The sequence below is a fragment of the Argiope bruennichi genome, chromosome X2 (genome assembly GCF_947563725.1).
Source record: "Argiope bruennichi chromosome X2, qqArgBrue1.1, whole genome shotgun sequence".
Classification (NCBI taxonomy): domain Eukaryota; kingdom Metazoa; phylum Arthropoda; class Arachnida; order Araneae; family Araneidae; genus Argiope; species Argiope bruennichi.
The window spans coordinates 33062503-33080801 of record NC_079163.1 but is presented as its reverse complement, the minus strand read 5'-3'; the positions used below and the strand labels follow the sequence as shown (position 1 = coordinate 33080801).

At 29.9% G+C, this 18299-nt stretch overlaps 1 protein-coding gene across 1 annotated transcript; it reads left to right on the top strand.

Annotated features, from left to right (window-relative positions):
* Positions 1-269: 269 nt before the first annotated feature.
* On the top strand, positions 270-17902 carry LOC129960548 (uncharacterized). The gene is made up of 3 exons (XM_056074036.1): positions 270-332; positions 13631-14564; positions 15996-17902. Exons 2-3 carry the CDS (start codon positions 13735-13737, stop codon positions 16438-16440), a joined length of 1275 nt encoding a protein of 424 aa, XP_055930011.1. The 5' UTR covers positions 270-332; positions 13631-13734; the 3' UTR covers positions 16441-17902.
* The last annotated feature ends 397 nt before the right edge of the window (positions 17903-18299 follow it).

Here is an 18299-nt window from a genome sequence, read left to right as displayed (position 1 = left end):
AAATAGAAATTCAATGAATATATGAAACAGTCACAACACGCAACTTGCATCGTTCCAGTAGGTATCTTTTTATAAAATTTAGAAGTCAATCTAGAAATATGAAACTTATAGAAGATAGGTGGAGAATCTGTAGAAGGAAGGAATAAGAAGCCAGCATTGATAAAATCCATTATACTGGGCCTCGAAAACAGGATGCCAAAAACTAGGTCATGGGTTCATGGGGTCTCCAATAAAACCTACGATGAAACATAAATGCTTTAAAGAATCTTGAGAGACTCTTTCAGACGACATATCGTAAGAGGGTTCATCTTTCTGACTCTTCCAAAATACAGGTAATTCATTTTCCAATTAGTTCATATTCGATTTTATGATTATAGTATACCAAAAGGGAAATCGTAAGTGCAACGTTATTGATAAAACAGCCCTACCAACTTTTTATAACCACGGAAGAATAAATGGTGCTGTCTTTTAAATGGAATGGATATATCTAGCAGGTCTAAAAGCATCCGGATATTATGAAAGAAGCCTTGAACTTAAGCCTTTTCTTTTAAAATAATTTATTTTTATAATTTATAATCTAATGTAAGTAATTGTCCTTTTTGTATGCATTTTTTTTTTTTTTTTTTTTTTTTTTTACATAGGAGTTTAAACTAGATCTAAAATATGGATAAGTTAATGTTCCAAAACGCCAAATTATTTGGTGAGAAATAGAATTCTCAAGAATTAAAGCTACAGTAGGGATTCCTTGAGGAGAACAAAATATTAAGATGATGTAATGTTACCCAACACTTTTTTATATACTTTTATATATGTAAGAAGTTATTAGGAAAATCAGCATAACCTAAAATATTTCATTACAAATTACTAGAGACAATTTGAAATAAATTTCATTTTTATTTAGTGGTATTAAAGTTTCGTTTTTCCTGTTCATTTTTTGACTTGAAGGCTTGGGAGTAGAAGAAATTTCAGATGGCCAGATATATTCAGAAATTCAGATTCTATCACTGCTTAACAAGCAGCACTGCCTATCTGAATTTCTTCTAGTTTGTAAGTAGAGAATATTTCTGATTTTTTTCCTTTGGTGTTTCTTATGAACTTCAAAGTCTGTAATGTTCATTACAGATTACAAAAAATAAATATTCCTTTTTTTTTTTTTTTTAATACTGCAAAATTGAGATAGATGGTGTTGCTTGTTAAGCTACGCAATAACATTTCGATTTCGTAAGCTTGATTTGAGTTGCATCATCTTATTTTTGTTTCATTTATTAGCAAAAGCAATTGAAAAAGAGCCATTTTTGATTTAACATATTTACAATTTAAATATGTATTTTGTTAGTTAACAATACAGAAATATTTTCTATCTTTACAATAACAATTTATATAGCTACATTAAGTAGGGAAATATAATATCCAATTGCAAAATCTATTAATGAGGAAAGAAATTTATAGAATCCGTAAGAAATTTGGTCTGAAAGAAATCTGCAAAATCCGATTTTTTAATTTGTTTGCAATAACAGATCTGCCTTTGTCTACATTCAAAATAATCCAAATCATTGTATAAAAGCATATATTTTAAAGATTCTGTGTTGTGATCTATGTTTTTAAATATTAAAACTCGTGTTATTATTTATTTTCAGAAAAATAATTGCAAGGATTTTAATTTCAGTTAAAACTTCTATTTGTTTAATAAAATCAAACAAATTACCAAACTATATTTGTGTTTTCTTGATATTTTCTTGAAAAATTATTGTTATTATTTTGGTCATTTTGAACAAATCAGGACTTCTAAAATTTGGTTATCCAACGACGTTTTAGAGAACATAAATGTTTAATGATAACTTTTGAAAATAAGAGAAAATTTTCTTATCCTAATTGGTTAAAGAATAGAACAAATGAAACCCTATTGATATAATTTTTGGTTATATTTTAAAGAAATATTTCAAGTATGAAAGATCTTAGTTATTATTATTATTATTATTTTGTCATCGAAATGATAGAATAACGCAAGCGCTTCTCAAAGATTTAAGATCCCAAACTTCATCCAAGCGACCCAATTTTGGGTCATAGCATATTGTCTAAGAAAACTTGGCTAAACTGTTTTCGATCATTATTTCTTTCATAAATATGCGAGAATGTAAAAATTTCGGATTGCATTTTATATTTATTAGAAAACTTGCATAAAATTAATAGGTCTATACGCTCATTTAATCCTTCGTTTTTTCGTATTCTTAATGAAATATGATTTCTAAATTATTAAAATTTCATATCGATTTCTTAATAAAAGTTAGCAATAATTTTTTCTTTTACCTTGTATTTTTCTCAATATGTCATAGTAAATTTCAAGTTATTTTATAAATATCAATATTCCATTCCTTTTCTTTTCTATGAATGTTTTTCTATGAATGTAACCTTGCAGTAGAGAACCATTATTTTTCCTTGAGTAAAGTTTTGTCCTTTTTCTCTGGGATGCTTCTTTGCAAGGGCAAAAAATCTCTGTCCCCATTAGGTGGACCTTTACAGATTGTAGCGAACTCCGCCTCTTTCAGTGCCTAAAGGCTATGGTGGGGAACACCCGGGCCAGAGAACAAAACCAGTTTCTTGTTGTTTGCTGTAAAATTTCTTTGTCCCATGAAGGCACTTTTTGAGGGTTCATTTCGGGTCAGGAGTGTGACCTAGATTTAACCGGTATTTTCCAGTGAAAGCTGCAGAGAAATCAAGCGATCAAAGCCTTTCTCACGACAATATTTTATGGATGGATCGGCTCTCTATGTTTAGAAACCTGTGCAGAATTTCTAATGAAATTCCATAGTGGGGGAAACGAGCATCCTGTCATTATTTTTGACGATATCATTTCCCCCCTGTGAGGCTTAGACCAATCCCTTTCTCTTTACTTCGAGAGGTTATCTGTGGGTAAATACTGGTGTCAGCCATTGCACCCGTAAATAATTGTCGTTGAATGTTGTTTCCAAACAAACAAGTGAAACAAAATATTTGGGACCTTCTGCCAAGGTCATAATAAGAGATAATGGTCTTGATGTGTGGAATTCGAAATGGCGACAGAATTCCTGAGATTATTTTGAAGCTATATTTTATATTGCCTCAAACCAAGTGGTGGGAACACTTGTCAAAAAGACAACTTATTGATATAATATGTCTAAGATACGAACGGCAGATGTGTATCTTGCTGCAAAAGAAAAAAGAAAAGAAAGAAAGAAAGAAATCAAAAGTTCAGTGCACATTCTTCATAAATAAATATTTTTATAGCAAATGGGCAAACTTTTTGTCCGGTCTGAAAGATTCATATATAATTATTAATGTATAAATTACAATTATATACCTAAAAAAAGAAGTTATCTGAAGCTTTTAAAGTTTTGCTAATATATAAGTATGGATAAAGGATTTTATTTTTGATTTACATATGGAGGGTTCTGCTTTCGGTTTCTTTAGTTGTAATTAGAAAATTTGAGCTTCCATGTGATTTAACTAATTTTTTTTAGTAATTATAACGAAAACTAAATGAATTTTAAAAAGGGAGAGTTAAAATTAGTGATAATTTTTGATGAAGCACTAATTTCTTATTAAAGTAAGTCAGAACAAAATTCGAAATGAATCAGAAAAATTGGTCTTTAATCAACTTAACCTTCGAATTTTCGGTGACAGCAAGTTGTTAAATTTTAAGTCATTAGGCTATACGTTGTGAAGTGTTTTATTATTACTATTATTTTCATTTTTTGAATAGTCATCTCATACCCTGCCTTTTGAAGTTTTAGTTTAGTTTAGTTATATTAACGTCCCGTTTGAAGCAACACTAATGCTATTTTGGGACGGACCTCGTAATTTTGAACCGCGGTCAGATGACGAGGACGACACCTGAGCTGGCACCCCCCTCTCCACACCGCACCACACCAGCGGGAGGAGGTTTGGTCATGACGGATTTAACGTGCAACAGACCCCCTTACACGACGGTTCTTCGGTGGAATCGGGTCTCGAACCTGAAACCCTCCGGTTCCGAAGCCGAGACCTTACCACCAGGCCACCGCGGCCATTCTGCCATTTGAATGGCCAGACTTAATAGTATTGTAAAATTTTTGTGCATCACATAAGTTAAATGATCATATTTGAAGGGTTTTCACTCTAAGCCTTGCTTTAAAAAATTAATTTCTATAACAGGTTTTGAATAAAATATTTTCAAATTATTAGCAAACGGATCGTGATAAGAAAAAAAGTTTAAAAAAATAATTAATCAAATTTGATTTTAAATGTCTATATTCTAAAATGCTGCCATAGGTGTATTGCCAGCATGTGTGGGGATGGTCGACGTATCCGTGGTCACGTGGGGCTGGAAGTAAGGCACCAGAAATGTCTGATCCCAGCAGAAAACGAATGAATGTTCTCACTTCGGGAACTTGCATTTATAATGAAAGGGAATGCTGTTCAGTCATCTTGTCAGCATGCGGCGAGTCATGCCTAGGATATCTGTCTCCGAAAGCTTACTCATCTTAGTATAGTCAAGTCTGTTTCTTGCGTGATAAAACCCAGCAGCGTATCAAACAATACTTAACAAAGCAATTATCTGCGATATTTATTAGCCGATTAATTTTAACTCTAAATATAAAAATGATCACTATTTTCAAATAAAAAGTAATCATTAAGTGTGTTATAAAATATCATCATGATATAACGTAACGTATTAAGTTAAAGTGACCAGGCACTATAGATTAGCGTGTCAGTACTAAAAAACAGCTCCCGACTTCTCCCTGTAATTAACTTATAGAACCTTAAACTTAAAATAATTATTAAAAGATTACATGCATTTAATTCTTAAAAGTGAGATTCTGAAAGCATTATCCTTACCAACTTTTATTCAATGTTTACTAAAGAATAAAAGTTGTGATAGTGTCCGTTAAGTGAATGGTTACCCTAATTTAAAAGATATGAAAGAATTTCTTTAATCAAAAATTAATTGCAAAATCTATCATTTTATTTAATTATTTTTATCTTTCTCTATTTCACTTTGCAATTTTTTAAAATTTTGTTGTTTTTATTTATTTATAAAAAACTGCAAAGAATATGGCCAAATGCCTTTTAGATATGAAATTAATTCGGGAAATCAATCAACCATTAATTGCTTTTGAAATAAAAAGAAAAAAAATTATACTTCTTCCTCTTTATCCTTTCTAGTCTATCCATGGCCCTGGATATATGCTAAAAGAATATCGTTATATCAGTTAATAAATTACGCTTGTCGCTTACCATCCGTTTTTAAATTGAAGTTGGATACACTGCATACATACATTCCATATGATGAAAAAATATAAAAATGTAGAAAGTACTGAGGAAGAGAATCCCTAACTTTCGTTCCTTTTATTTATTTATTTATTTATTTCTAGAAGCATAGACCATACTTCCGGTCCGTTTATATTTATTTATTCAGTAACAAAACATAATTACATAAATGGTTACAAAATAAAAGAAGAGAGTGCAGGAAATGCATAGCGTGACTTTTTATAATGATTTTGTATACAAACCCGGTAACAATTGTTTCTTATTCTTCAATCTGCCATGAAAGCAAACATAAACAGGAAACGGAGGAAAGTTACTAACCTTAATGTACGGTGAAATGAGGCGTTAATATCTTTTTCTCAGTCTGGCACTGAACTACAGACCGATTATTCCAGTGAACGTGACCTCATTATCCGGATTCTCCTTGAAGAATCGTTTGGTAGTCCGAAGTTGGATTGTTAATGAAAACTGAAAAGAAACATTGTTGCTTCAGCAAACAAAACTCTGTAAGCAGAAAAATATATGCTTACACGTGTATACAGCACGTGTTCATGGTAATGACCCACGAATGGTATCTATTGTTTAGAAACCAAAGGGTAATGTCCAATTTCAATGACATCAGATCTTCACAACGGCAGCAGTGAAATGTTGAGCTCCAGTAACATGACATAATCCGTGACTTATAAACACATTTGTAAATTCTTTGTTTTTCTTATATTTATTATTTTGCTTAACATTTTACATGAGGAACAGTACTAATAATATTCGAGAAAACAGAAAGTAAAGCCATTTTAATTTATGAAATGAATTGATCTGGATTTAAATGATGCAGAAAAAAAGTTTTTCCCCCTTGAAAATCTGCATTATCTGAGCAATATTTGAGTAAAACAACTACTTTAATAAAGTGACAAAATCCGTCCCTATAAATGAAAAAAAAAATCCATACAAACTTTCAAATTTGTTATAAATTTTTCGTTTAAATAAGAGAAAGGAAAATGATTATAAAATAACCCTTTGTACTCCAAAAAATACTTCGATTCATAAATATGTTTTAACAAACACCAAGTATATTATTATTGCTCCGAAAAATAAAAATATATAATTGTTTTAAATTGATTTTCCCCGAAAATTTAATCTACACTTTCTTATTTCTTAGTAAGCATTTTTAACTATAATAATAATTTCAAAAAAATGAAAAAATGTTGCATTGACTTGAGTGATATTCGAGAGGAGACAGTTGAGTGCAAAGAATTAAAACTTTGTTGTTCAAGAAATTAACCGTTATATTTTCAATAAAATAGATTTAATTGGGTAATGAGCACAAGAATACTCTTTTAAAAAAGTTTCATTTCTCTTCTATAGATCTCCTTACTTAAAACGCTAAATTTTATATCTACAAAAGCGTCATAATAGTTTAAATTTGTTAGATAACCAGTAAAGATGGATTGTTACAATTTTTATCTGAAAAGAAGATGCAAAAATAATTAATAAATGTTTTAAAATGAAATTGAAAAGTTTAAACTACTTGGGTTGTCTTAGCATAGCGATATTAAAAATTAATTCCTTTCAATGAAAAGCACGAGATTACACTTATAGATTTAATTATTTTCAGTAATCCATCTACCGTAGAAACAAAAATGGGATACCAAATTATAGTATAGACATAGACAACTGATTATAAACAAGATAGTAAAATTCAAACTCAAAAATTTAATTTTATTGATTCTTCTTTGAACCTATCTTTTTACTCAAGTAGCCTAGATTGAAAAAAATTGTGGTTCTTCGAAATGATTATGGTTTTTTTAATAATCATTTTTTTCTATGCATTTCATTATAACAGATAATGAAATAAATCCCCGTCATTTTGCTGTTCATTTCCCTTGTTTCAGGTTTGTGTAAGAGAAATTCCTTTGTACCTTAGCAAGCGGGATATTGGAAAATGTTTTTCAAATTCACTTACTTCCAAAACTTCAGTTTTGTTTCCTTCAAATTAGGACGGAGTAACCGATAATGTTTAATTGTTCTTTCGCTTCACTTCAGGATTAGTATGACTTAAGTAAAGCTTTAACATACGAATCTCGAAATGTGTACACCTTTAACATCTAAGGACACCTTTAAATTTAGACTTCATTTTAACTGACTTTTTGAAATTCTGGTTGATCTATATATAATACTAAAAAATCTTAATTCAAACTTTTAATCATTAAAAGTAGATTTTCTGCTAAGATCGCACCATACCATTTATTTGGATCATATAAGTGCTGTATTGAAGCCTTCTTTCTCACTCCATCTCTCATAATAGTGTATTTTGCTTTTAAGATGCACACATTTCCTTCAGTGCCTCTGTTTGATGATTTTAACCTATGTTTATAAGAACCTATTCACCCTAAGAGCAAAATTCAGCTTCATTTCTAACTGCAATAACATCTGTACTCTACATTAAAGCCATCATCTGCACTCCGCTTCTATTGGAATATTTCCAGAATGTGTCCTTAATTATATTAATAGGTATGGCCAACGCGTATATCAATCCTAAGTAGAAATTTGTCGACAATTTCACCAGAGAATACATCTCCCTATAACCTGATCTATCTACTCTAAAATTATCTGCCAGCGGTTATTTTCAAAGATATTTTCTGCATAATAAGTTATGCTCAGTAAACCAAACATAAATATAAGTAAAATAATGCTATACAACTAATAAACATCTACTCAATAAATGTTTATCAGTAACATTTAATATTACAAGACATTGATTTAGTCTTGTGAATCAGTATTTTGTATTAGTAAATGTTGCATTCAAATTTGTAATTTCCGTTCCATATTATATATATATATATATATATATATATATATATATATATATACTATTTAAATATAAATAGTATTACTAGAAAAATAACGACTAAGCTCAAGGTGTGAACCAATACTGCTTCCATATTTAAAGAATTTTGAAACGTTTCACAGTTAGAAACAATTTTAAAAACTTTTTATAATTCGAATTATCATGTGTTATACTAAAAAATTTGAGCCATTTTTCTTTTTGTTTTAAAACCCCCTCGATTCCAGCCGGCAGTTTGACAATTTGCCCTATAACGTCCAAGTGGGTCGGGGTGGGGACGTCTGCTAGCCGTTTTAGGGGAGATGGGTATTAAAAGCGGCTACTCTACTAAACACTCCAGGTGGTCCTCGTTATCTTCGACAATCGCGGCTTTTTCACTGTAGTTTCCCCTGTGCCTTAGGGCATTTAATACGGCACTCCACCCCAACACCGTGCACGAAGCACATCGTTGGCTGTGCCTTAGGGCAGTAGGGGTTGAGGAGAGATTCAGTAAATAGGTTTTGTTGGCGTATATTTTGTATTTTGAAAAGGTTTTAGTTTCTATTTTCATGTGTTGTTAGCTCAAAATTGGAAAGATTTTTATGGCCATTTATTAAAAATTTTCTACTGAAGAGCTCTGTTAACGATGAATGATATATAAGGATACAGACAAGTTGTTTATTTTTTGGATAAGCATCAGAAGCTCTTTTCAGTATCAAGACTATTGAAATGATATAAAGACAAACTATTGCATTGTCACTGCAGCCTATTCACATCGCAGTTTTCTCACAAAATGTGTAGCGACTCTTGTTACTGTAGATGGAAGTCGTTTTACACTCCAAGAGTCTTATTCTGTCATCAAAGGACTGTGAAATTTCTGAGGTCAAGTACAAACTTCCGCTTTCAAAATAGCAATAAAAGGCAAGAAAAAGATTGGGAGTATTCTTTATTGACCCCTTCACAGAGTGAGATAAGTTATATAAATACTGCTCCTTTTTCAAATGCCATTCTGAAAATTTCTCTTAAGTTGTGAATTTCTACACTTTATTTTACGTACTGTGAATCGGGTTTTTGGATTATCAGAGTAATTTTTGTATTGAAACGCTTATTATTTTTTTTTATTATGAGTAAAAGAAATCGTAAACATATTGAAGAAGAAATTAAAGCAATTTTACTTGCTTCTGATGAAAGTGACTGTGATCTATGAGCGAAGATGATGGTTGGCCAAAAAATGATACTTTAGCTCAGCTCTCGTTTATTCTAAATAAAGAAGCATTAGATGAAACTAATGAGGATCAGATAAACGAGAGAGATGGAGATCAGGAGTCAAAAAATGTTATATAATTTACTTATTATCAAAAATTTGCAAATGATTCCCACATGTGCAAATTCATGAAAATTTAATATGAAAATTTCTTTCAAAATTTTATCTTGACTTAATAATATAGAAAACTTTACATAACGTTTTAAAAGCAGATTTTCAACATGACAGTTTATACTAAAAACGTAATATTTATCATGAATGTAATAATAAATGTGTTAAATCTTCATATTTAGTTAATGACGAACGTAATAGTGATGAATATTTATTAAAATGTTCAGGCTGAAAACTGAAGGAATGTATTTTCAAAATATATCTCGCTGAGTAATTTTTTCACCGAATTTTATTTCATAAATTTTTGTATTTCAGTATTAAATAAAGTTTAAAAAAATATGTTATCTCATCTATCGAATTGTCTGGATAGATGAGATATATAAAGTTTGACGTAATATATTCCCTTGGTTAGACAAAAATTTTAAAAGTTATATTTTAAAAAAATAGTAAAAAAGAGTGGCAAAATAAAGATATTTTTGAAATGTATATTTACTCCACATTCTTTTTCGATTATTTATTGTAAAGCAAGAATGCGTAAGGTTTTGGAAACAAAATGTGAAAACTTCTTTAAAAATTTAATTAAAGTTCTAAAACTTTTCTCTTAGTATCACTATCGAAAATGCAAAATAATATTTTACATTTAAAATTTCAATGAAGATAACCGTTTATACTAAAATAATAATAATAATAATAATGCTAAAGGCAATAAAAAAAATCTTAGCTAAGTGTTGAAAGAGCGTATTATTTTCGAAACGTCTTTCAAAAAGTGCAGTAACATTTTTTTTTTATTCAACGAATGTTTTTATTTTGGTATTAAATGAAGATTTAAAACATTATTTCGTCTATCAATGAATTGCATTGACATCTATACTATGCAAAAAAATGCACTAATTGCATTGATATATTCACAATGTATGTTCTATATTGCTATGTAAAAAGAAAAAGTGCATGCTAATATATGACTATTATTTAATTTTGGCAAAAAAAAAAAAAAATGTAAAAGCCTAATGAAAATTAGATGAAAAGATGTTTTGAAATTGCTAGTAAAGCCAGTTTTTATTTATATGGTTTAGAAGCCTAACATAAAACTTGCAAAAATCCCCTATTTTCTTAATTATAGAATAAATTTCGAATTTTTTGTAAAAAAATATTACCCCACAAATACGAGAGCGAAACGCTTCACACTAAAAAGTATGAATACATTACAATAAAACTCTTAAGCTGATTGATTCTCGTTGTCGAAAACCGCAAGGCAATTACTCAAGGTAGAGCGTCGACAGATTTATTACCCCGGAGTGCGGGGGGTAACTGCCCCTCAGCTTGGAAGAGTCCGTGTCTTCCAGAGACACGCTCAGAAAGTCTGGATGTTAAAGGGAGTGCCGCTTGAAAAGTGCTTGAATGTTAAAGAGTTAATGCTAACAAAAATATTTGTGAACGGACATATTGCTAATTATCATCCCTTCTTCCGGCATTTAAAATGTAGATATGACAAAAATGCCAGTGAACTAAGCAAGTTTTCTCTTCGCTGGAGAGCAAAATAATATTGATATGATTCTTTTGATTACATTTCCGATGACTTGAGGCATTTCCATCGTGAGGGTTGATACATAGACCAGTGATGGTTATTCTCTATCTTAATACAGTACCTGTATTATTATCTCGGCTACTGGGTCATTCAGGACCTGGATGGTTAAGAATGAGAGGGGAAGAGTATCATTTATGATTGTTAATTATTAAATTATGATTAACTATCATAATTTAATAATTATCATTTATTTAATTATTTAATTTACTATGATTTCAAAATTCGTATACTCTTAAATGCATGTTTAAATGTCGGCATTTGTTTTATAATTATTTGAGTATATATGTTGAAAATTCTTTTCACAGCTGTAAATAAAAGTGCTGTAAACCAGATATCTAATTACTTATTTTCATGAATAAAATTGAACGGATAAAGAACTTAATTTCCTTTTGGATAATTTTATAAGATGATGTCAAAGTATTTAAAATGAAAATTTTCTCTTCAAACAAAAAAATGTCAATATATTCAAACTAATTGTTCTTGCATCTTCTTTAAGAATTTTATCTGAAATAATTACGGCAATACTGAGTTAGATTGTCTCTTGCACTTATCTGAAACTTAATTGAAACCTTTTATTCTGGAAATAGCTTCAATAACAATTCATATCCAGAAATTTTGGATTTGCTTAAAAAGCAATTTACGTCTAAAGAACATGTGAGGAAAATATAAAAAAGTATCGCATATTATGTCGAAACAATTTGTTAATTTTTAATATCAAAAAACTAACTGTAGATTATCAGATCCGTTAACACGCGTCTCTAAAAAAGCATATTCACTTAAATAATTCAATATAATTTCTTATTTATCCTTCCTGTTGGAACAGATCAGTGAAAAGAAGAATATATTAATTTTTTTTGCAAACCTTGGTTCAGTCAAATTCCTTTCCACAGTGACTTATCAACTGAACAATAAGTTTATTTTCACAATTGTACTATGTTTCGTCAAAACGCATTCCTTGGAAAATAACCGTTATATTTCTGCAATTTATGTTATCAAAAAAATGTTAATCATAAAGCTGCAGCTGTAGAAACATGTGCCTGGGTCTCAGTTTTACAAAAAAAATTCAATCAATCAAATTAGATATAAGTAATTAATGTTGCTATAAAGAATTTTATAACCAATAACCACTTTAGTAAAAAAAAAAAAAAAAACCCTTATCTTTACATTTTAATAATGAGTATCCATTCAATTATTTCACTTTTATATGCAGTTTCTTGGTATTTGGCAAAAAATTAAAATGCCGCTTATTCCAATGAGTAATGCCGCAATTCTTATAATGAGGCAGTATCCCAGCAGTGCTTCATTTCTTACTATGATATTACACACAACGCACACATAATTTTCTAGCATCCGAGGTGTTGCATTTAAAGTAGCGTTATTATTATTATTATTTTTTTTTTATTTATTTCATGTTATAATCAAAATATGTTATTTCAGTGCGTGTGCAAGCACAACTACTGAAGAATCTATTAACTTGACAACTACTGAAGAATCTTAACTTTCAATCAAATTCCTTTCCACAGTCACTTACCAACTCTACCATAAGTCTTTTTTCGTCATTGAGCAATGTTTCTTTAAAATGTATTTCTTGGAAAATAACTGTTATATTTCTGCAATTTCTGCTTTAAAAAAATTCTGTTTTTAAATTATAAAGCAGCAGGTGTAGAAACATGTGTCTGTGCTTCGGTTTTACAAAATAATAATAATAAATAAATAAATAAATAAAAAAATAATCAATCAGATTAGACATAAGTAATTAAAGATGCTATAAAGAATTTTATATTCAATGCCGATTTAGTAAAAAACATTACCACTTATCTCTACGTTTTAATAATGAGCATCCATTAAATTATTTCACTTTCTATTCAGTTTCTTGGTAATTGACAAAAAAATTAAAACTCCGCTTATTCCATTCGCAACAGTGCCTCATTTTTTTTAACCGTAATATAACACATACACACATTCACGCACAATTTTATAGCATCCGAGAGGTTGCATTTAAAGTTATTTATTTTGATTCATTTATTTATTTTGATGCCATGTTATGATGATAATAAATTATTGCAGTACATCTGCAAGCACAAATTGACTCAAAGCGAATGTTTAATATGTGTTGCAACTTTTTAATTTTACTTTGTCATTTATTTACACTTTTTAACAGAATTATATATTGTAACACTATGTTACTATTGTAATACTATTTTATCATCAATAAAACTACATCGAGCTAGTGTTTGCTAAAAAAAAGTTTTTCACTGATTAAAGTATTTGAAGACAGCTTTTTGTATCTGTCTACTTTTTTTGTTTTTGTTTTAAAATTAAAACGATGATGGCATTGAACCAAAGAATAAAAAACAAATTTCTTTCATGACTTTCAAATATGTTCCGATAGTAATTTTGCTTAATTTGAATACATTTCTGAGCAGCATTATACCTTTTACATGGGTTCATTGCAGATACTTTTATCTAATATCCATGCATTATTACTTTAAATTCATATGCCTTTCTAAGTATTACCCGATATTCTTAAGAATAACATATTTTGATTATAAATATTCGGCTGTAGGTGGAAGGAGCATCACTGAAATTATCTCCAGTTGGCAAGAAGAGTTCATCTATCAGAGCATAATTTGCTTAGCAATTACTTTTTTGTATGGGAAGCTGAAGATCATGTTCCACAGACATAAAATTGAATACCGGAATGTTATATTGCAGATGCCTGATGATATTGCAAGGTACAGTTCTGCTCTCAGTAACTCCATTGCATACTTGGATCTCAGTACCCTTGAATATTCAAGCAAGGAAAAAATTCCTTACACTTATAATGCATTGTACAAACGCATGGAGGAAAGGGCAACAGTTTTGGATTTATTTCATCTAGATTTACCAGATGCATTGGCAAACTATATCAAGACGGATGGTAATTCACACTGCACGCAAAATAGCGGAGCATTCCATATAATATATTTCATTGTTTCACATGAGTTCATTATGAAGCCGTTCTCAGAAGCCTTGGGATGGGCAATTAGGAATTCCAGAGACAGCCTGAATAATCTGGCCAGGCTTTTACCACTCATTCAACAACTAGAACTTTGCCAGTTTTCTTATAGAAATCCTGAGATTTACGATGACTACATAGCTGTACTGACTGAGCATCCAGAATACCCATGGATCCAAATTCTATTTTTGGATAGTTGCTGCTTTCACGTAAAGTTCAGGATACTCCAAGGATCGGAAGAGGAAGTTGAACACTTTCTACACGCTGCTCAAGCACTGAAGTTCAATTTGTTTCCTGGAGTTGCATTAAACACAACATTGTTTTCTGAATATATCCATTATTACTCTATGAGAATGATAAATACTGATTTCTGTCCATTAAACTATTGCTTATATAGCGGAAGAATAAAAAACGCCATTGTGTTATTGAAGTACGGATATTCTATTGAGTATGAAGAGGCATTGTTCGATGACGCCTTCATTGAAGTTATAAAACTACTTGGGTAAGTAAATTTTTTTACCTGATATTTTGTACAAAATTTTTAATAATTGCTTCATATAATTTTGAAATTGTGTATACATCATTTGATAATTTTTACTCTATTTTCTTGTTTTATTTTATTCATAAAATAGTGTGACAATCATGGCATTATAATATTGGATAAAAAACGCTTCTCTGAAAAAAATTCATATATATATATATATATATATATATATATTGTAGTATTTACAGTAGTTAGCTTCTCAAATAAACATGTAAATGAAATAGGATTGTTAAAAATTAAAGTTTAAATCTTACGAAAACGATAATATGTAAGCATTACATAAAAATATTAAAAAAAATAAATGCATAATAACTTCGTATAGAGGAACAATTATGGAGTTTGTGTAAGTTATCGTGTGAAATGAGCAGTATTCAATTGTTTGATTCTTGGCCTTAAAAAAAAAATCAAAACTCAGTTCCGGAATGTAGAGTTTTGATTTTCTTTTTCATTATGTGATATTACCTAACGAAGAACTTCGAGTAGAGAGCTTAATAATAAGACTATGAATAAACTTTTTTAAAAAAACGAGAATTATCGTTTATTTTTTCATTTACAGCAATTACTTTATAGATCCTTATATTTAAAACAAGAAATCTAATATATATATATATATATATATATATAATTCTACGATAACCAACAAAACTGTTTAATTAATATTAATGAAAACTGTTAATTATTACTAAGTGAAATAATAACGGTTAATTACTAAAATAAAGAATACTGGTAAAACTCACTGTAAATGTTTCCTTCCCTCAACACTCTTCTGGCAGCAAAGTTTCAATTGCTTTAAAAAAGCGTTCGTATTCAATGCCTCAATATCAAAATTAAATCACGTGAAAATGTGTTTCAACTCTGAGTTCTTGTTCGCCATTATGATGTTGGGTCATGGAGTAGGTCGTTTTCTGAAACAGAATTGTAATTAGTAGATCACTGCTTAGATTTTGAAATACATTTCAGGTATCAAACTAAGATGTTGCCTTAAAAAAAATAATGATTAATTTATCATCTTCTGTTGAGCACTGAATTGCTTCAGATGTTTTAATGCTTTAGAAGGAAATTTTTTATCAATATTGCTTATGTAAGAGATTTTAGATTCAAGCTTAAATATTGATAATTCTTTTATCTGGAATCACTGTCGTTCTTTAATTTCTGAATTTCTGAGTAATATAAAACCAAAAACCATACATTTTAAATCAGTTCATCTTAGACACAACACTGTTTACATCTGAGATACTGTAATCGCTTTTATTATTATTATTATTATTTCAAAAATTGCATTTTTTCGAGGAAATAAGCATATTTGTTTTAAAATCCTCCATAACCACTTTTCTTCTGATTATTAAAAAACTTTCTTAATTTCAAACTGTATTGCGTTTTTATTTTCAGATTACGTCCTTTTGAGGGATTGCGAGCAACACATCTCGTGAACAAGAGAAGAATGCTTCTATTGTTTTTTATGATCATAAACTGCTACATCTGCGCCAACGATCCTTCTAAAGATCCCTTCAGCTTACTTATTCTTCCATGGCGTAAAATCTGGAGGGCAATTTCAGACCCCTTCTTGATTCTTGAAGAAATAAGAACTATATTCTCTATGTTAACTTTCGAATTTGAGCTTCATCCAATTTACCACAAAATTGTACATATTTACACAAATGGGAAGATATGTGATCCAGATTCCTTGAATACGTACCAGCCTAGAAGCCTTAAACATCTTTGCCGAATTTCAATCCGAAAAACTATGTTCGCAAAAAGTGAACTTCCCAATGGAATTGAAAAGCTTGAAAATATTCCAATTGCATTGAAAAGCTATTTACGACTCTATCCTTGAATTAGGAAATCGTTACTAAGTGAAAAGAAAGCTAAGCCTTCATTATTCCTCTAAGAACTTTTTATAGAACTGAATGGATGCTATTCAAATTAATAATGCATAACTATTCTAAAAGCTTATTTATATTTATATCTTATATTTTGTGCTGTGGGTTACGGGTAAAAGGTATTTCTTAATGAAACATCTCACTCACCTTTTGATTCAAGAAATTATTTTTGAGAAAAATTATTTGTTTGAAAGAATTGAAGAACTTGAAATTATTCCTGTAATATTGGAAAATTATTTACCTCTATCCTTGAGCTCTGACCTCACCACCAACTGGATAAACGTAATGTATTCTTCATTACACCAAGAATAGCTTTAGAAGTTACTGAATATTACTCAGATATATATTCTTTCGTAATGAGTATTCATTTCAAGCGGTTGCTATACATTTACTTAAATTGTTTCTTCAGTTTCATGGAATTATTTGCCAATGAAAATTGTTCATGTAAAACCATAATTAGAATGACACAAAGAATTTGCCAAACCGTTTTATATCTTTCTTTTCCTATTAAATTGGATATCGGATATTATATTCAACGACAAAACAAATTATATGTACTTACCGAGCTATTAAAAGTCGTATCACCAATGAATGATGGATTTGTTATTTTCTATAACCAGTTAAGGACAGCAGTGGCCTCGTGATAGAATATAGGCTTCAGGGATAAGAGGGATCATGAAAGTACATAGAAGATCGGCCCTCTAAACTTTCCTAGTTGATGCTGAATACTACGAAGATTAAATGACCTTGCCGATGTGGTGTAGAAGCATAGATATGGAGGAGATCCAGGTGCTATTCTCTTCATGAGATCATATTTAAAATTGCATGGTACATCTCAATAATGTTCATGTTACTTTCAAACGGTACATCAAAGTATAATCTAATTAAACTGAACCACAAAAAATTCAAAGATTTCGTCTTAACTATGGAATATCACAGTATAGCATATTGATGATTGGCCTAAAAGTGAGGGAAGAATAATTTATCTTATGGACAACCGAATCATTTTCAAGTTTATTTAGCAAAATGTAATGGCACATCATGTATTAGACTGTTCTGAAAGTTCCTAAAATGGCAAACACTGATGTTTGTAGGGGGGGGGGCAACATTATCATTTTAAACACTTTTTCTTTTTCCATACTTAAAATCACATCCACAAAACACAAATCAGAACTGTTGCTGTCAACTTTTGAAATAGGATGATTTTAAGGTGTTACTTTTGCTAGTATTTGTATATATTTATCATAAACAATGATTTTTTTTGTGTTTTGTTGGTGTCATGTAAACTCGGAGATAGAATAAGTGCATTTTGCAATAAAACTATCTTATTGCAAAGGTAGCAATGCATTTCAAAATGCAAGATAGACGTGCTTTTTACTAAATGTTGTAACTTTTGCAGCAATTCAGCTCACAAATAGTTCGTGAAATAATGACGATGCAAATTTTACTTTTAAAACCTGCGTCGTATTAAGTTGGCTATTTCGCAGTTAATACTGGTTGAATTTAGGTCCGATCACAAGTAATCAACTAGGTTCCGCTGGTGAAATAGAGATTAGAAATTTCAATTTTTATAGTTTCTGAGCATTTGATGAGCCTTCGCTTGATGTTTGGATATCCCACACATTAAAACTTTAAAAAAAAAAAAAAAAAAAAAAAAATTTTACCCTTTTTAAAATTTGCTAAACGAAAAATAATAATAATAATAATAGATTTTAAGGATTGCAAATAGTACTCTGACCGAAAGATAAACCATTGGTATTCTATGGGATGAGAATGATGAAATCTGCGAAAAGATTGCAAATCTTAAATAATC